At 33.8% G+C, this 20,735-nt stretch overlaps 1 protein-coding gene across 6 annotated transcripts; it reads right to left on the reverse strand.

The window, feature by feature from the left end:
* Positions 1-120: 120 nt before the first annotated feature.
* On the reverse strand, positions 121-20,051 carry LOC106176902 (uncharacterized). 6 transcript variants are annotated; one of them, XM_087005328.1, is made up of 19 exons: positions 19,272-20,051; positions 15,566-15,649; positions 15,058-15,108; positions 14,573-14,740; positions 8,547-8,687; positions 8,224-8,269; positions 8,012-8,032; positions 7,470-7,546; positions 6,435-7,133; positions 5,981-6,103; positions 5,635-5,709; positions 5,234-5,344; positions 4,822-5,018; positions 4,398-4,460; positions 3,978-4,079; positions 2,689-2,838; positions 2,121-2,279; positions 1,696-1,801; positions 121-1,558 (listed from the first exon to the last, which is right to left on the reverse strand). In XM_087005328.1, exons 1-19 carry the CDS (start codon positions 19,746-19,748, stop codon positions 1,139-1,141), a joined length of 3,270 nt encoding a protein of 1,089 aa, XP_086861454.1. In that variant the 5' UTR covers positions 19,749-20,051; the 3' UTR covers positions 121-1,138. The 6 variants fall into 6 exon arrangements, with proteins under 6 accessions (XP_086861454.1, XP_086861456.1, XP_086861455.1 ...); XM_087005330.1 differs by lacking the exon at positions 2,689-2,838 and adding an exon at positions 3,386-3,418 and having other exon boundaries at positions 19,272-20,044; XM_087005329.1 differs by lacking the exon at positions 8,012-8,032 and having other exon boundaries at positions 19,272-20,048.
* Positions 20,052-20,735: the final 684 nt, after the last annotated feature.

A 20,735-nucleotide genomic window follows, 5' to 3' on the forward strand; every position in this document is an offset into this window, starting at 1 on the left:
AAGTGGGTGGGGTAATTGGATTGGGTGAAATCTTAAGAACATGCATCGGCTGCTGTTATTTCAGCCTGTCACATTAACAAAGGAGCATTAGTATACATATACAAGAAAATTGAACATGTATTTTTGTTGAGTAAGAAAGATATTTATTTTGATCATCAGTCATTTCAAATTCACTAGGTATAAAGATCACAAACCTACACCTAGGCCCATTAAGTTTCATATCACAGTGCAACTTTAATAATAAAGGAAGAAACAAATGCGTAGAATACTGTGGCACAAATTATACTACTTTGATTCTCACTGTAGAATGCAGAACTGTTGGATGGATTGGATCAATTTGTATTTGTTTTAACTTGTGAGCTGTGATCACAACACGAGTGAACAATTTAAATAAGATATCAGAATCACAATTTCTTCAAGCATTTGCAAAAAATTCACTTCATCGCTACATTTATGCTTTTCTGTTCAATACAAAATCATGTCTTAAAATCTGAAATCAAAAAATGTAGTTTTCTCAGTCCAATGAAAGTAATGCTGTTTGTAACTGGAACATTGCACTTGTGCATATCTAATATATTATGCCCTGTGTTTCAAACTGGAACACCTAATTTTCAATACTAATGTTTTACTACAAAAGCATCAAATTGACAGTTCCTATCATATTTATAAACTCAAATTTACACATGGCCATCATCTTGCATTAAAAAAAGTGAAAAAAGGAACATATGCAAGGAAATCAAGTAGACAATAGAATTACAAATCAACCAAAAGGATGATCTGTGTTTTGAGTGCTTTATGTACAGTGCAGTTAACATTTACATTTTTTGGTTCAAAGCTCATTTTTGACTTGAGCAGAAGTTCAGTCGATTGTCTAACAGTTAAGTGACTTGACAAACCAATCCCATTAAAACATTTTAAATAGTAAATGTTTCCAAGTTTCCAAATCCACTGCACAGCAGCCACATTTGTCAATTTACAGCAACATTTAGAGAAAATGTAAGACTGAACTTTAATATATATCCAAAAAATTCATGAGCATGACATAATTGTATTCATAAAAGGACACTCCTGACCAAGCAGGCTTTAGAACAATGTAACATGTCATTTTCCAACATTAAAAAACAAAACCAATGTCCTTTTATTCCTTGGGAATTTCCTCTGCCTCTTCTGCAGGCTGCTCAGGAACTGGAACATTTTGTTCAGTGGACTGTGGTTGCTGTGCCTCAGCTGGCTGCTCTGCTGGGGCTTCTGCAAAGGCTTCAGTTGGTATCTGAGGGGGAGGTGGTGATGGCTGGTGTGGTGCTTCCTCTGGGGGTTGGGGTGTTGGGTGAGGTTGTGGTGTGTGCGCGGACTGAGGGCGAGAAGACCCTGGATGTGCCGAGGTTGGGCGCGAAGAAGGACGTGCGGTTGTTGGACGTTCACCACCTCCAGAACCAGAGGACTGCGGCCTGCGACTAGATGCCGCAGAGCTTGGGGGAGGACGCACCGTGCGTGGGTTACGACCGGGTGGGCTGGTTTGCATCTTACGTGATGGTGCAGCGGGGGCAGCAGGGGCAGTCTAGAAAGAAGGGAGAAAATATAAATGTGCGAGGACCATTTTAACAAATACTGTTACAATATGACAATAACAGTTGCAGTGCTAGTAGTATTAAAACATTTGAGGATGTGCCACAACTGAATCTGTATGATTCTCACCTCTTGTGCCTGTAAATGTGTTGGTAGCCTGGCCTCTATTTGGCTCCTGGGGTCCAGCCTGCCTCTGTAAACATGTCCATCTGACCCCTTGATATCTCTCTCCTCTCTAGAAAATGAAGTGATGCATACACATAATATTGAAAACGTTTCCATGTGAATCAGAGTAGAAAAAATTTTACTAAGATTCCCAATAATTTACTTATTGTTGTTCTACTGACTGTCAAGACAGAACAGATGGTAATATGGTACATGAAAATGATAACTGAAATTTCTACAAATAAAAGCACATATGAAACAGACAAAGAGGGAGTTTAGCATTTTTCAATATCTTATTATAATGGATGTTTTGGGAGTCTGTGCACAGGCAACTAAAATTTAATCTCTGTTAAATCCATCCTTTGAGAAAACTGACTCATTGTGTTTACCTTGAAAGTGCGAGATACGCTGCTGGTATCTCCTCCTCCCTGTAGATGTCCTTAGTGTTGGTGATCCTGGTCATACGCCTGTGTGGGAATGTGGTAGTATGGTTGCCACCGCAGGAACGCGTCGTGGCGTAGTAGTCCACCCCATCAGGTCCCATCATACTGGAGGAGACAGAATGGGTTTTACTTTAAATAGCACAATAGGTTTAAAGTGTTCCAATACGGCTGGAAATGCATCCAAAACCGTCAATTCACCCTGAGTATCAGACTATTGAAAGCTGAGTTCTGTAACCAGCTACGTGGTAGTGGCTGTAGAGCAGAGTTTCCAGTAGACACTTGTAACTCAGGGTGCATGGCAACAAAATAAAATAAACAAACAAGAAGCCTCTCCAAAATACACATCAACATTAGTCCAACTCTTGTATTGAAGAATAATTTAGTTCAGTACAATGCACTATAGTCAAAAGAAAAGAAATATGTAACTTTGTTCATTATAGTATGCTTCTGCTCTGAGTCCATTTCTTATCATATTGCTTAGTTAAGGTAAAAAAAAAAAAGAAAGTAGGCTTACTAAGAATAGTAAATTCTAGTAGTCTCAGGAAGGAGGGGTTTTCCAAAGTGAACTTTAAAAGAACGCAGATCATGCTTTCGCAATTGTGCAAGATGTCGCTGAGCCAAGGCACGTTCAAAGTTGGTAGTATTTCTACCAGAAAAGTAAGGTCTGGAAAGCAGGCAGATGAAGCAAAATGCAAAGGAAAGAGAACAATGAAAATAATAAGAATAAAAGAAAAAGAATCAAAGAATGTTCTGTTAGCTGAATGTTTCAACAAGTGCAATAGGTAGTCAGGTTCTTGGGAATTATACACGTTTGTGGTAAACAAGTTATTTTGAGGAAGAAACAGTTTCTGTATATGGCTGGAGTTGAGATAGTATCTCAGGTAACATGCAATTAACGACAGAAGCTGGCTGCAGGTTGTAATTATTATTGTAATCATGGTTGTTCATTATAAGAAGGGAAATGTGGTTTGTCACATTGGAATCATGCAATTTAGATTTTCACAAATATTTGGAAAAGATGATCACAATTAACACTTTTTTTCACCACCATGCACAATAGGTCTCTTAACACAAAGTTAGACATAACATTTTCAAAGATTATTTTAAAAGGAAAAAAACATGCCAGGATGATTCAAATAAAAACAAAAACAAAGGGCAAATAACCAAACTGATCCCAACCACCATCTACCAGACACGTGGCATGCAGTTACCTGTTGTTATAATAGACCTTCCCATTTCCCAAGCTGAAATATGTGGATAAGTACAAAGAATCTGATAAAAAAATTGCGTCTAAAAATTCTAGGGCTAGTAATGGTAAAACACAGTCAAAAATAAGCCAGCAGAACAGTTCTAACTTCATCTATTTTAAGTCAAATGCACATATGGTAATCACTCACATAAGTTGAGCAAAATTAATTTATAATATTTTTATAACAGTTTTTAGTTACTAATTCCTGAGAAAGGGTTTGCAGCAAAAAATTTGTTTTCATTAGAAATTAAAATTTAATTATTTTGAAGAAAAAAAGTAATAATGAAATAAAAGAGACAAGGATCTTGTGAGTAATGACCACAGTACATGTATCTCATTAAACTAAATTGCATAATATCTACAAGCTGTACAATAAAATGACATATTATATGTAAAATACCAAAGCAGAGGTAAAGCCTGAAATAATTAATAATAAGCTTGCATACAATTCTATAAACAGTTGTATTCAACATAAAATATCAACATCAATATAAGGGTACACCCTAGTTATAGAGACGCTGCATAATTGACAAAATCACACAGGATATATGTACCTTTTAGCATGTTGCCTTATTTGCTCCAGTTCAAATGTTGTATAGGGTCTTGGGGACCGTGTAGGAGGTAGAGCACCTGGTGCTGGCAGGGATGGTATAGGCCTGAAACAAGATGGAATTTACGTATTGATTTTTATTCTGAAAATAAAATGGAATGCTTTTAAATTGAAAAAAAAAAAAAAAGGAAAATGATCATATTGGAATTCATTTATCTCCTGGTTACACTTGTCAAATTGATCATTATTTACTTTTTGTACAAAAAGAAAAGAATGAAAAATAAAAACCAAGGTTTAATGCTCAAATTATATACATGTACATGTATAATGGGTTACTCATTAAATTTCAGTATTTGTTTTCCTTTTTAAACTATTAAAAAAGTAAGCTACTATGTTTACAAGATGACTTAAACAAAAAACATACTGTGCAGGGTTCATGTCCACTGGTCTATCACAGCTTATGCAGTGGAATCTGGTAACAAGTTGTCTGGAATATATTTTGTATTGTGTCAAATATTTGTATATTGTCAAATGTTCATGTGAGAAGTATAAAATATCATTTAATAGTAAGGGTGCATTTTGCTTTAAAACTTATATACACTGCCACAGTTTGAAAAAGCTACATTAAGAAAGCCCATGTTTTCACCCCCACCTGAGGTTTTTACTAAATGATTAGTTTACAACTGACAGTCCTTACATTTTTGATTCATGTACAGTAAGTAAACATTTTAAAAGTCTTTAAAAGTCTATTTTGATATAATACATGAACCAAAATTCTTGATACTTCCATAAAAACCTGAAAGTTGAAATACAAGATTCTCTCCCCCTGAACAAAGACTGCTACTCACTTTCTTATTCCAGCAGCATCATCGTCAGATATTCCAAACTGAGAGACCATGTCATGTGCCTGTGTGGCATTCATCTTCTTATTCAGTGCCTTGAGCTTGGCATCTATGTAATCTTTGAGGGCATCCAGCTCCATGCGGTCCAGCTTGCCCTCCACATCATCACTGAGGGTACCATGGGCCTTCTTCCAAGCTTCCTCCTGAAGTCACATGATTCATAAATGTCAAATTCAAATCAGTTATGGAAAGCCAGGAGCATCATTTATCTTCATAAAGAAGGTAACTTGTACAAGTTAATCAATTGCTATATAAAACATACAAAACAGAATGGCTAGCATGGTTAAATACCAAAACCAAAACTAAATATGTAATACATCATTGAAAAGGCTTCAAATAAAATTACCACAGTACTTACATAAGCTGCCAGTTTCTCTAAGAGATCATTGATCATCTTGTTCAACTCGGCACATGTGCTGTCAAACAGACTCCTGTTCACTTTTCCTTCAACTGATTTCTTGTCTGCTTTCTAAAAATGTGAAAAACATATAGCTGTAAAGTCATTCTATAACAAACTGAGCATTAGTTATTACCATAAATGTCTTCATTTTACATCAACTGAACAAAAAAAAAAAAAAAAAGACTTGGAATTGGTCACAATAATTGATAGACATATATATGTTTGAAGATCTCTTAATTTGAACTAATACTCATTAAGGTTTTTCATAAATAAATAAATAAATAAATAAATAAATAAATAAATAAATAAATAAATAAATAAATAAATAAATAAATACAATATCACTTGGATTAACTTACCACATCCACTTCAGTGTCTACATATTCTTTGTCGGCCTTGGTCTCCTCAAGGCGATTAGTAACCAAGTAAATGTTCTACAATATAAAGAAGATGTTGCTGATCAAGTGTTGAAAAGTTTATCAGGCATTTCTGTCATGCAAGGTTGCTACACATGATTAAATTCTATAATAGTGCTTGTCAGAATTTTTCTAAATATGAAGCAAACACAAAGCACTCTTTCTACAGTTCTGTTTTAATATCTTGAAAAATAATTATAATTCAACTTGGCGTTTTTAATATTATTTCTGAGTGTCCATAACAGAATAAAACAATACTCATTAAAAATATGGTTCTTGTGGAAATTACCTCTATTTGTTTCTGTCTGTTGGTGTTTTCATCCATGAGGAAATTTGTTGTGCCATTGAGCTTCTCCACCTCAGCCTGTAAATCTAAAATGGCTTTCTGTGCTCTAGTGATGGCTTCACTGTCCTAAAATCAAACAAAAAGTTTTAATGATATTTACAAAAGCATTCCCAATACAATTTTATTCAAAACTGAATTAAAGCTACAGTTGATAGCACAATGTTGACAAAACCTTTTAAATTTGCAATTTACTCATAAAAGGAAAGTTAAGTACATTTTTAAATACAGAAAATTAATTAAAAAAAAAACAACAATCACTCTATTTAGGAAATCAGTTACACTCTCTATATATTTTGTCTTAGTATAACTGCAGGGGGGTGGGGACAGTACTCAAACATCTGATTCAGTAATCAAACATTTCATATATGATTATACATGTGACATGTATACAACTGACCAAATTTCCAGAGTCACTACTTCCTCCACGCGCCTGTAAACTCTCATCAACATAGCTAAATAAATCCTTTAGTTCTTTTTCAACATTTTCTACTTTCTGTCTTAAATGTGCCAACTGTTTATTAATTTCTCCTCCAAGGTGGTTCAATTTTTTCCCAAGATTTTTAATGTCAGAGGACTGCTGGGCAAGACCTTGCTTTAAGGAGTCCTGATGCCTTGCATGCTCTTCAAGTTTCTTTGTAAAGTTCTGAGACAGTAATTCAAAAGTTGATTGTGATGTGAAACCGCTGTCAGGAGTGGCTGTAAAATCTAGTGAATGGTCTGATCTGGTTGGAGCTGAGAGAGGTCGTGAGGGAGAGGAGGGTGCCAAATCAGATGTAAGATCTTCACTTTCTTCTTTCTCCATGAGACTTTGCAGCAAGTGGACTTCTTCCTCAAGATTATCAATCTTCATCAAAAGCTCATCCAACTGTTCTTTTTTGATCAGCTGTTTTCTGGATCTGATTGCTTGAAGAGAAGCTCCAGACCTCACACTTTTATCTTCTTCTTTTTCCCCTGCATCCACAACATCCTTACTGTCTTTTATACTCTTCTCCTCAAGATGTTCTACACTACGTGCTAAATGTAATTTGCTCTCACGCATAGTGTCTTTAGGTATACAGTTTTCTAATGTTGTTAATCTGTATTCAGCTGCAAAAAGCTAGCAGAAGAAATAAAAGAGAAGGAAGACAGTATATCAAGCAGATAGGAAAGACACACATACCTATTCAGGTAGATTTAGTATTGAGATTTAACAGAAAGTTGAAAATAAGCACAAGATGGAAATATACCGATGTACAGATTTAAAATCTTATTAATTGGAAAATATAAGATGATGAATTACAGGAAAGCTTAGAAATAAAAGCAAGATGCAAAGTGTCAAGCGATAGCTTTAAAAAAATCTATTTCTATCATTTTTCAAGAGAGCCCAGGTTTTTACTCCCACCTGGAATTTAACAAATGCAAATATCCATTTTGATAGTGAATGAAAAATTACCTTTTCTCTCAGTTTGTATAATGCATCCAGCTCATCCTTGAGGTTTTGGATTTTTTCTAAGAGATCATCTGGAATACCTGCATAAATCAACACATTCATTATTTTTCATGTTTCTGATATTTAGGGCACAATTTTATGAAAGCACTCACATAAGTTATGGTGTTCCTGTGTTACTTAAATCAGATACATGATGATATTTGCAACAAAAAATGATCTTAATGTGATTAAATTTACACATAATTTGTACTCACATACAAGATCATATAAGGCTCGTTTTTTTAAAATAGTTTCCACTTATAATATCAAACAAGACATACTATCCCAGTGGGAATAAAATGAAAAGAATAAACTTTAATGCATGAAATAAAAAATTAAGGTTAAAGATTTTATTCACGAATCTAAAATTAAATACACAAAAAATAGTCAAGTGTCAGTGTTAAAAATAATCATTTAAAGAACTCTAATTCCAAACCTCAAATATTCCTTAAAATAAAATAATGCATATCATGTGAGAAGATTTGAACACCACAGTTTCAACTTACTTATTCCTTTAGCAGTTTTCACTTTAAAAGTAATAATAAAAAGTAAGTTTAAATATCATTCTACACCTACAAGCAATACAATTAACACAGACATTTGCCCTGATTCTTATCAAAACTGGATACAATTGATGTACAATATCTCATAAAAGGAAAGATCATATTGGATAACGTGTAATAGTGCAAACAGTTTAAGTACTTCAAAAGATACTTACTTAGACCTGCTAAAGCATCTTTGTCTGCTTTCTTTTTTAATTCTTCCTGAAATTGCAAAAAAAAAAAAAAAAAAAGTTTGAAAAACTTGTCAGCCAGTCATAAATGTTATTGTTATTTAAGTCAAATATATTTACACACACAAATGATGTTTTCATAATACCATTCTGATTGCAGCTTTATACCGATGGGGTTATTAAAACCAATTCTGCTGTGAGGATGTAACATCAAATGTGACACTGAACAGGATTTAAATTTCATTGTCAACACATGACTTACACATGTATTAATCACCAATATTTAATACATTTATCTCTGTTCTTACCTCAATAATGTCTACCCTGTCTTCCAGCTTATCATGTCTTTCTCCAAGTGTTCCCAACTTCTCCAGGATATCTGCCAGATCTTGGGACGGACCTGTTGAACTAACTGCAGACATAGGTCTGGCAGACACTGGGCGAGAAACCTGGAACGATGAGACAAATCATCTTGATTTTTATGTTTCACATTTACCTTGGCTTGGATATTTCCATTGACACACTAAAATTAGCCATTTTAAAAACCTTAAAACACACTGCTTAACTTTCAGTATATATTTCTATGCAGAGTGCTACCTGGAATAAAAAATGAAATGTTTACACATTGACTGTCAACATGGACACTTATTCCATGACTGCTAAAAGCATGGATAATCAATGGTAACAAGAAGTCTGAGAGGCCCCCTCTGAGTTTTATTTTACATGAGAATGCATTCATTGCTTTCTCTATAAACACACAGCATTATTTCAGAAAAAGAAACTATTCATTTAGTTAAACAAATAAAAGTGATAACAGCTCATCCTGTAACAACAATTTATAGCTTTCTCTTCAATGAAAACTCCCACAAGAAAACTCCCACACAAAAATGGAAGAATGTGAGAAAAACATGGTCTAGCCAGTATGAAAACACATCTTTTCCCTAATGTATGTATTGGTACAAATTCCTGCCAACAGAATAGGCATTTAGGCATAGCCTTTAATTCAGATTAATCTAATGAATAATATCTCAACAGCCAAGGTCAATTAACTGTTTTTCTGCAAATAATTTGAACTTCAAAGTAAGACCAAAACAAAGTATCAGATTCAGAATTAAACAGCCAATACTCACTAGGGAGGTAGATTTTGTCTTTTTTTCAAAATGCAAACCAATCTGAATCATGCTTTTTACAACTAAATTTATGTATCAAAACAAAAAAAATTCAGCAGAACATTTTCTGCAAAAATTCTCTTCCAAAACTTAGAAAAAAAAGTAAAAAGTAAAAATTGACAAATAATGTCTTAAAAAAATACCACAAAATCAAACCCTGAAATAAATGATTCGAATAACATTTTTCATATTATAATGCTTCTTAAAAATATATGGATAATAAATAAATGAAATTGATAATATAAGAATCTCATGCAGTTCATGCAGAGAAATAAAAGAATCATATATGCATCTCCAGTAGTATTGGTACCATATCAAACTCCGAGGCACTGGAGCCTGCAGAACTAGGTCTGGACTGGGCTGGGATTGCCGTTTTGGGTCTTGGTTTAGCCTGAGCAACAAATATATTTGTCAAATTTGTATCGCCTTCTTTATAAATTAAACTGTGTAAACGAAACTCCGCTTGCATTCTCCAATATTAGATGAAAATAAACAAAATGAGAAAAATTACTGATGGCTTTTAAAAAGATACATATCAGAGAGAGAGAGAAAGAGAGAGAGAAAGACAGAGATGTTCAAATTGTCTTCAGCAAGCCACTTAATACTGATAGATGTTGCATGAAAAAAAAAAAAAAACATCTAAAATAAACAAAAATATAATAGAATGTCATGAAAATAAAAGTGAAATCTTAATCCTGAGAAACACACAATATCACACCACTTACAACTTTAGCTGATGTAGGTCTGGATACATGTGGTGAACTAATGCTCCTTGCTGATTTCTGATAATTTGTAAAAATAAATAAATAAATGAAGGTTTATATCATTCAGTTCTTAAAACAGAAAAGCCATTTTGCATATTTTGCCTTCAGTATTATATCTTATTCATTCCATATCTTTTTTAAAGGTACATACGAACCGAGCATCGGTGGAGTGTGGATTCCCAGTAACACATGTAAACCACTTCTACTAGATTCTTATATGGCTCAAATAAATTCGACATGCCAAGGGATAAACTGAATAGATCACTCGATCAGCCATAAAAGACCTTTAGACTGCTCCTTTCTTTAAATTTATGGTTGTAAATTTAACCTACTTCAGTGACATACAGCTTAGAATGCCAGCAGAAAAATCTGTTCAAACATCATTTTCGAGTAAAATTAAACAATGCCTTTTGGTAATTCTCTTAGTTATACTACTTGAAACTATATGCTGGCATTTGGTTGGTTTTTGTGACAAAAAATTGACTTTGTATGCATCTTTAACTCTCCAATTCCAATTAAACAGTGAAGTTACTCTTTTGAACTTATTAGCTTGAAGAGGAAAAACTTTAAAAGGGGTAAAAGCAGGCTTGGAGAAAAAAGACATTACAAAAGAAAAGTGCTCTAAAATGGCCCTTATGTTAAAGAGATTAATGATAGGGTTTCATTTTAAAACAGAAACTGAGCACCACAAATACTTTTTAACACTATAAATTCATTTAAAAAAGTAGAAAATTGTACAGTCACGCTGTCTCATTTAATATACAGTTATTTAAGAAAGAGGCCAAAATGCACCCTGAAGTGAATCAATATATATGAAACTAGAGGATCAGAGAGGCGATACCGCCTCCGAATATTGTACCACCAGCTGGAGCAAGCGCATTCGTATAGACCCCCCACATATACAAAATAAGGAACACAGCCACCAGTCTTGTGCTTGACAAGCTGTAAAAATGCAATCAACAAGAATTTTCAAAATATGCAAAAAATATATATATAACTAAAAATGGTACAATCAAAGTTAAGTTCATTGTAAGGTAGGTCAAAGGTCAATTCCAAGGTCACAGTTAATTGCCAGTATATGACTTCCTATTCAACTTCAATAGTAACTATGGGCCTATCTCTGCCAGGTTTGGAGTTAAAAGAGAAAGAAATTAGCAGAGTTCAGTTCATGATAATAAGTAGGTCAAAGGTCAATTTCAAGGTCACACTTAGATTGCCAGTATATGACTTCCTATTCACGTTCAATAGTAACTATGGACCTATCTCTGCCAGTTTTGGAGATAAAGGGGAAGCAAAATATGCAAAGTTCAGTTCATGGTGAAAAGTAGGTCAAAGGTCAATTTTAAGGTCACTTTAAGATTGCCAGTATATGACTTCCTATTCAACTTCAATAGAGACTATGGACCTATCTCTGCCAGTTTTGGAGATAAAAGGGAATCAAAATTTGCAAAGTTCAGTTCATGGTGAAATGTAGGTCAAAAGTCAATTTTAAGGTCACATGTAGATTGCCAGTATATGACTTCCTATTCAAGTTCAATAGAGACTATGGACCTATCTCTGCCAGTTTTGGAGATAAAAGGGAAGCAAAATTTGCAAAGTTCAGTTCATGGTGAAAAGTAGGTCAAAGGTCAATTTTAAGGTCACATTTAGATTGCCAGTATATGACTTCCTATTCAACTTCAATAGTAACTATGGACCTATCTCTGCCAGTTTTGGAGATAAAAGGGACTAAATGGTATAATTTTGGAGTTACCATAATGTGCCATAAATTTCCTACACAGAAAATTAATAAAAATAAAGAAAAGGTCATATTGGTAAAAATTCTTGAAATGGGAGGTGCTCTGAAGTTCCAGATGTTCAAATGTGATGAAATAATGTCATTTTTGACCACAAGTTGTCTGCTTTGCCAAGCCTTATGTTTTATTTTTCCGGATTTCATAATTTATTATCCATTGCCGTACTGCACATTTTGCTTTCACCACCAATATGTACTTTTTGATACACCGTAACTTTGGAGATAAAAGGGAATCAAAATTTGCAAAATTCAGTTCATGGTGAAAAATAGGTCAAAGGTCAATTTTAAGGTCACATGTAGATTGCCAGTATATGACTTCCTATTCAAGTTCAACAGAGACTATGGACCTATCTCTGCCAGTTTTGGAGATAAAAGGGAAGCAAAATTTGCAAAGTTCAGTTCATGGTGAAAAGTAGGTCAAAGGTCAATTTTAAGGTCACATTTAGATTGCCAGTATATGACTTCCTATTCAACTTCAATAGTAACTATGGACCTATCTCTGCCAGTTTTGGAGATAAAAGGGAAGCAAAATTTGCAAAGTTCAGTTCATGGTGAAAAGTAGGTCAAAGGTCAATTTTAAGGTCACATTTAGATTGCCAGTATATGACTTCCTATTCAACTTCAATAGTAACTATGGACCTATCTCTGCCAGTTTTGGAGATATAAGGGACTAAATGTTATAATTTTGGAGTTACCATAATGTGCCATAAATTTTGTACAGAAAAAATTAATTAAAATAAAGAAAAGGTCATTTTGGTCAAAATTCTTGAAATGGGAGGTGCTCTGAAGTTCCAGATGTTCAAATTTGATGAAATAATGTCATTTTTGACCACAAGTTGTCTGCTTTGCCAAGCCTTATGTTTTATTTTTCCGGAGTTCAAAATTTATTATCCATTACCGTACTGCACATTTTGCTTTCACCACCAATATGTACTTTTTGATACAGCGTAACTCGAAAACCGTATGGAATACAAAAAAACGGAGACCACCTCCAGTGTTGGGCTTTACATGCTCTACGAAATGCAAATAAGAATGGGTGTCTAGCATTAACGGTTCCCGAATTAGAGACAGTTTTCAGTTTCGATATCTTATGGCTGCTACTCCCGTGAAAATGCACCGATTGACCCCAAATTCACGGAGATGAAAGATGACCCGAAGGGTAACACTTTCCATTAATATTATTAGTTAAGTCTGTGTGGTGGCTGAATAAGACCGCAAATAATTTTTTTTTCGGCAAAAATTTTGTTTTTTTGAAAATTTTGGCCCGTTTGACCTTGAAATAAAGGTCAAAGGTCAAATCCAAGGGCATATTTGAAATCTACACATATGACTTTTGGAAAGCTGTCTGTAGAAATTTTTCCCATAATTCCTTCCGTAGGGGAGATAATTAGCATTTAATTTTGCCATTTTTGGACAAGGGTGCATTGCAATGAGTGCCACACCTAGACCCCAATACTGACAAAGCCCAAATTTTACGTGGAACGAGTTGAGATTATAGGTGACCTAAATCCAAGAGATGGGTATGGAGGCCCGTACCGTCTAGGAGGAGAAGCGGTAACGGTGACTTGGCGGCGGAGCCGCAGGAGCCGGCGGAACATACGGGTCGGGACTAAAACCATGTGTACCGCCAGCGCCTACGCTGGTGGTACAATAAAACTAGATCAAATGCTAAACCAATCAGTAAGTCATCTAAATAATCATGCTATACAAAAATTACCCAAACTGAAACAAAATCTGAAAAACAAATAAAACATGCAGCTCGAATATAAAAGACTCTCTGAAAAGAAAAAAAAAATAAAACAGATTCTCCCAATGACTTACTGCTGAAGCAGGCCGTGATGAGTTTGGTCGAGATAAAGATTTCGCTGCTGATGTTGGTCTTGATTGTACAGGCTAAAATTGAATGCAGGATTGCAGGTAATAAATGAAGGGGAGTGAAAAAGGAGCTATAGCAACACACGTTGGGTGGATACAAGTACAATCAAATCCACTATGATAATCAGTCTATTGTACTTTTTTGTTGTATACAACTTTTCAGTCTTGTTTTGGTGTGCTTCATTATCTCTAATCAATATCAGCTAAAAATCAATGATTTTTCATTGTGATAGGTCATGTGTTTGCATAAAGTAGACATCATCAAGTCGTACAGGTAATAAAGGACAATAACATCAACACAACTTCTAAGGAATCTCACATATTGTTTGTAAAATACAGCAAACACCCAAGTTTCATGCTTAAATGGGCAATAACTCTCGCATTAAAACAGGCTAAGCTTATTCTTTCTGTCATACTTTCAGCTTAATAATATGCATATGGTACGTTTTGATAAAGAAGACTACATCATAATCTGAAAATCTGACAATGATGATATAAGGGTCATTTTCATTAAATCATTGTCAGCAACATTTGTTATAAAACTGTCATTTGCTAAACTTACTGTGCATATAAAATGAAGCCCTGGTGAATAAATCCCCTAACAAGATGTTAATATCCTAAAGGGCTTCATGAGAGAAGCCCCTGATCCACTATTACTTTGCCAATTTGTGAGGTTTCTCTTCTGATACTACACTACTGAACTACTGAAATCAGCCATTGTCTCTACTTACTGTCTGTGGCACTTCTGTTTGACTAGACATTTCTATGACAATCCTCTCTTGAGGTTGCTGTGCGTTGGCAAAGTCCCTACGGACTCCATTCAAGGCATCTTCAAGTCCCGCCCAAGTTACAAATTCTTCAGGCAGAGGCAGCATTAGGAACTTGTCATTAAGTTCATTCTAATAAACAAAAAGGACATTTTGTTAGAATAAGCTACATACATATGTATATAAGATTAGGTTTGGCAAGTCAATTTAGATTAGTATTAGTTCTTAGTTTACTTTAATTACTTTCCAGCAGGTTTAGGTTATAAAAAAATTATAAAAAGCAATTATTAATTTTTATATCTCAGTGCTTGGTTGCGTAACTTTTTTTACAGTTGCAACTGACTTATTAATAAAAAGGATAAAGTAAATGTATGTACCTATTTGTCTTTTTTCTTAAGGATACAATCTTTATATATTTTACCCACAGACATGTTTTCAATTATACTTACTGTTAGAGTTTCAAGGTCTTTCAGTCTTTTTAATAGATCTTCTAAGTTCAACTACAAGGGAAAAATAAATTAACAATTACACACTTCATCTACACTGGCATTCATGCATTCATTTTCTTAATTAGTTTCCATCTTATCTTCTAGGGTAGCATATTTATGACAAAAAAGTAGAAGCATGTGTGAATTATCTGCTCCAAAGAAAAAAAATCCCCCAGTATGTCATGTCTGCCATATTCCTTTCATATTTAAAAGACAGCATCAACAATTTTACCAACAAAAGACAAGTTTAGGTGTACCAGTGTTAGCCTATGGTTTCTTTTTTAGGGGACCATTCTTTAAAGCTGTAAGCAGATTGTTCTTATCTTTTTCTTTTATGATATATAATAAAATAAGTCATAAAAGTAATTGAGCAAAATAAATCAAATGGCAAGCTCAGAAAAAAAATTGTTCATTCTTTCCTCCTTTTTTTTGGGGGGGGGGGGTGATTAAATGAAATAATATGGCTTACATTATCTAGCTGTTCCTTTAGCTTGGCCTGGAAATCTCGAATTTCCTGCAGTTCTCTCATCAAGTCTTCAACAATGGTCATAAGCTGAAAAGATGAAATATATACTTGTAATTAAAGATTAGCATCAGTACAAACTTTTCTCTGATTGCAAGAATTTGACAACAAAATAAAATGAAATGAAGATTGTAGATAGAAAATTGTGAATTAAAGAATTATGCCTTGCCATTTTTAATTTAATACAATCATGATGGTTTAGATAAACTCAAAAAGTGGACCTATAAACACTTCCTATTTAATATCTCCATTTATAGGGTGACAAAAGTTCTCATGTGCCATTTAATTTTCTTTTAATGTATTTAACTGAAATCAGTTATTATTTTAATAATATCATATATATAAAAACATAATCCCAGTTTGTATCCCACAAACTTTCGCAACCATGTTTTGACAATGTTCTTAAATATTTCATGGTCAATGCACTGCAGCTGTGTTTCTGTTATTAAATACATTATTTAAGTTGTAACTGTTTGTTTATCAATACATTTGCACTGCATTAACTAATAACAATCACCAGTACAACATGGATCTATAGCTTATTGCTTGTCGGAGGTCATGCAGAGTGGATGTGAAAAGTTCCATTTCTCAGAGAGAAGAACGTCTGATAATTTCTTATATTTAACATCCATCAAACACATATAACAAAAGTCACTCTGTATTTTGTTTAATCTACAGATGAGTCCAAAGCTTGTCTAAACAGTTCTTATTTGTTCTTGATCAAGTAAACAAATCGTGTCAGTTGAGCTCTAGTAAGAGACTAAGAGTAGACTATATGATGATATATCACTTCACTTGTTTCAAAAATGAATTAATAAAAATCAAACATTTTTGTTTGAAATTAAAAAAAAATCCTCCTTATACCTGGTTTTCGAAAGTATATCAATTTACTCAACAATGAGCAGTAAACAGTTTTAAAAAATTGAAAATTCTTTGAAAAATGCGCGTGGGAAAAATAGTCTTAATACACCATTCATATATATATAATAATACCAAATTTTTTTCTACAAAAACTAGCAAGAGCAAGACAACTCAGCCTTGTGAAAGCAGCTAAATTGGTTCTACATATCAGACAACCATTCACTCCATCACAGAAAGTAATTCTTAAAATGAATTTGTCTGGTTTCTTTTGTAATTCTGGTCCCTTGCCTTGCAAATTATTTGAATAGAACTGCCAAAATGTCCAAATAGCTACAGTCAAGTAGATGCATTAAAGTTTCATTTTTTAAGAGAAGCAATAAACCTATTGTAAAGAATGCTTATGTCAATGGAGGATTTGTAATAAAGTGGCTTCAGTGAAAGGGTTATTACGACTAGTCTGCTTATCTGACTCAGACGTCATAATCCACTGATAATCCACTAAAGGTAAGCCACTTTGGAGAATTCTTATTCAGCAACCCCCCTTGAAGAACTTGTCTAAAATATTTACATACACCTAATATGTCAAATTCCACATCACCTGATCATTCAACTTTTTGCAAACAAGGGAGGGATTTCTTCCCAGGACACCCTTATTACCATTAAATTTGCCAAACCTTAGGACCAAATAGAAATATAGTTTCAAATGAAAATCTTGACAAAGTGACTCTTGATTAAATTGCATCTAAAGCAGATGCAAAAGGGAAATAAAAAATGTTAATCTTTTGCTTCATTTCTTTTTTGATTCTCCAGTCTAATATTAGTCAGTGTCAAACATGCCTAACAAATGCTACAGGCAAAACAAACAGTCACAAATTGAAAACTTTTCTTTCGATGAGTGGGTTAATAAAGAATGTAAAGGCTTTTTTTTTTTTTTTTTGCAAAAACAGACAACCCAAACACCACCAAGCAGCTTCAAGGATCAATTAGTCATTTGTGCTCTGTGTAAAGTAAAGGTGTGTTTCTTTACAAATTATTCATGAGCATTTTCAGGTAACCATGCTAGACTTTAAAATGCTTACTACATCAATATTGCTCTTTTTTTACAAAGCAAATATTCATTCATTCTGATTTTATAAATGATCATTTCCAAACATTTCAGGGAAAATATAAAAACTAATAATATACACAATCACCTGTTGAAATTAATAATATCATATTGGTGAAATTTAGTTATATGGAATGTTTGACTTTTCCACTTCCAATTGAAATATACACAAATGCCATTCCAAAGAAAGGGCTAGCAATATCATATATAAAACAGACTTTTAGAAAAAGTATAAAATAAATATGATTTTAATCAAAAACATCAATTGTTGCTCTTAATTATCAAACTAATTATGTCATCAATTTTAAATCAAATTAAAACACCCCTATTAAAAAGAAAAATGGAACTTTTGAAAAAATTTAAAATTGCAGTTTTAAAAGGCAAATATCACCATAATGTTTTAACAATTATCTTCACAATTCTGAAAGTTTGGCATTTTCACAGTGGAACAATAATCCCTGCGACCACAAACATTTGGCACTTTTGTTATGAATATGCTGCTTTAGTTCTGAGTTGTTGAGAGAAAACATCAAAAGTTTATTCTTAAGGTCTGCCATTGTTATTTTGAATGTAAAACCCTGGCTTAACTTGCTTTCTTGAGTAAAACTACTCACCCGATCATTCAAAGATTAATAATTGAGCTCTCCAGGACAGCTTACATTGATTAAGAAATGCTGCAGCAATTTTTACAGACTGCAACTTCAACTTTTGTAACTTTTTTACAATAGCAAATAATGAAGATCAGTAAGTGTAAAAAAAATTAATATAAACTAAGTAAAATATAAAATGTATATAAAAAAATATAAAAATGAATAAATATGCCTTTTCAGAAGAGCACCTTTAACTATATTAAAGTATATCATTTTAACTGTTAAAATTAATGTAGGGTTTATAGGTGAGGGAATGTGGTAGTTTGCGTTTAACACATTCTTCTACTTTTTTTTACTTTTTCCATTTACATTAAGTAATTATTGCTAATAATCATCACATGCTTTTATGTCTAATTTCACCTGTGGAATTAAGAGACTAAATCACAGACTACAGTATTTAACTGGTGGCCAACTTTGCATATTATGAAAAGAATATGGACCTGTAAATTACAGATGAATACAATATTTCAAACTCTGTACATAAATGTTGCTAGCTGATAGACTCTATATTAAGATGTAAAGGCTCTGCCACACCAAAGCATAAAGAGGTACATATGAGTATCATATGTAAAATTGAATATACGCACAACTTTGGGGTGTATGAAATCATCCCTTTTTTCACTTTATGAAAACAAACACAAAAATTAGTGTATAAAATTGTTTTTGAACATGCTCAAACCTTTCATCTCCCACCAAAAGCATGGATGCAAACATACATCGCTTGCTTGCAAAATCCAGACCAATACATTGTAAGTCTTACAAATCCCTTGCATTTCTCTGCATGTGGGTGATTATTTCTCATACGTTAGACCTATCATCCAAGTGTGACACTACCTTAATTAAAGATGGCATAAAACAACGACATGTAATACATACAACTAGTACTGGACTTTACTCAGCCAGTCTCGAATGGTATCCTGTGCCTTAATTATCATCATGTTATGACAGATGGCATATATATATCCTCCCAAAAATAAAAATTAAAATAAAAAAAAACCACCTGAAATCTAGCTTTCCAATTCTATTTCAAACTCACCTTTCCGATCCCTTCTTCATTTGCATCTACTCTTCTGTTCAACTGCATATATTGCCACATGTCAGCCACGGGTCTTGGTTTGTCCCCACTCCCTCTAGCTCGGTCAAATAAATCCGAGTTAGTTGGTAAAGAATTCAGTTGATCTATTTGATGTTCCAACCTCGCTAGTTTAGCTTCTAGCTGATGATAGTGTGAACGTTGGGGAGGGATAGATATGGCGGAGTCCTTCTCACTCCCAAAGTCTTTTGCACCTTCAGACTCCGATTCCGTTTCTTTGTTGTCAACAACATCTCTCTCTAAACTGGTCGAGAGAAATTCTTTGTCGATTTTGTTTATGTCGGCTTTGACATCCGTGATGTCCAATCTCTTGAGCATCGCATGTAGAAGGGTGTGAAGTACGTTGAAGTTAACCGACCCTACCTCTGGTGTTCCCAGAGCCAGATCTACCATCTGAGGTAAACTCAGAGTGGTCGTCATTTTGCTCCTTCACTCCGGCAGTATTGGTGGCTGTATCAAAGCTGTCAATGTGATCTGTGTAGGCCTGTATAACGCGAAATTATCAAACCCACATGATGTGCAGTGGTGTCGGCCTTGTCACGCCTGTTTAGATGGTCCTCCGCAGTTGCCAAGTTGTTTTTAAAATTCAGATTATCCAATATACGTTAAGATATATGATGAAACATAATCTTATAACCATAAATAAACTGTTTCCTTCATAACTAAGTTTAACTTTAATTCTAACTTTGGTAATAATGATAATCTTAGTGAACTATTTCGTCGGAGAAATACAAACACAGACGGGTTGTTCTTGACAACATGAAGCGGATGACGTCACATCCCGCGAAAATATTCTTACCTCCAGGGAGAAAAGAATTACCACTCTATGAACACAGGCGGAGCGGTCATCAAATTAAAGCTCACCATCAGGTAAAAAGACGAGTGCTATTAAACACGTGTTATTTTAATAAAAATTAAATTGACAACTGTTTCGATAAATCTTAAAAGCTTTTTTTACAAATATGAATGTCCAAAATTCAGCTCAAAATGAGAAAGTGGTGCATATTTTTCTTAATTTTAACTGAAAACCAAGCCTAGACTTTTCATAAATAATAAAATTAACTAAGACAGGGTGGAGCTGGGCCATTTTTCGCGTTAAAATCTTAAATATTTTTGTTGGATCCTGCTGGGTTTACCCTTCCCCTCTACTTCTTCACATGCATACAAAAGGGCTCCTCAAACACAATCATGATTGCAACAGAGTTGAAATAAAGCAGGTCCAGAATGCAAATTGCTAGATCTACATAATTTACAACACTAATTCCTACAGGTTTTAAAATTCGATGCTGTTATTAGTTGAGATTTAAGCTTTAATCAACAATTAAATTATTGGTCAATAATTCATTATTCAAGAGAATGCTATTTTAATATATCTTCTAACGGATAATACCTTTTTACTTTCATCTT

Source organism: Lingula anatina, chromosome 2, assembly GCF_051362555.1.
Source record: "Lingula anatina isolate TDL-2025a chromosome 2, LinAna3.0, whole genome shotgun sequence".
Classification (NCBI taxonomy): Eukaryota; Metazoa; Brachiopoda; class Lingulata; order Lingulida; family Lingulidae; genus Lingula; species Lingula anatina.

Excerpts from the sequence above, each read along its gene's own strand:
- LOC106176902 (XM_087005328.1), bottom strand. The coding sequence starts at position 19,748 with ATGACGACCACTCTGAGTTTACCTCAGATGGTAGATCTGGCTCTGGGA. Across the intron at positions 7,134-7,469 it reads TATACAAACTGAGAGAAAAG|CTTTTTGCAGCTGAATACAG; the intron begins GTAATTTTTCAT and ends TTCTTCTGCTAG. Across the intron at positions 4,461-4,821 it reads GATGCTGCTGGAATAAGAAA|ACAACTTGTTACCAGATTCC; the intron begins GTGAGTAGCAGT and ends AATATATTCCAG.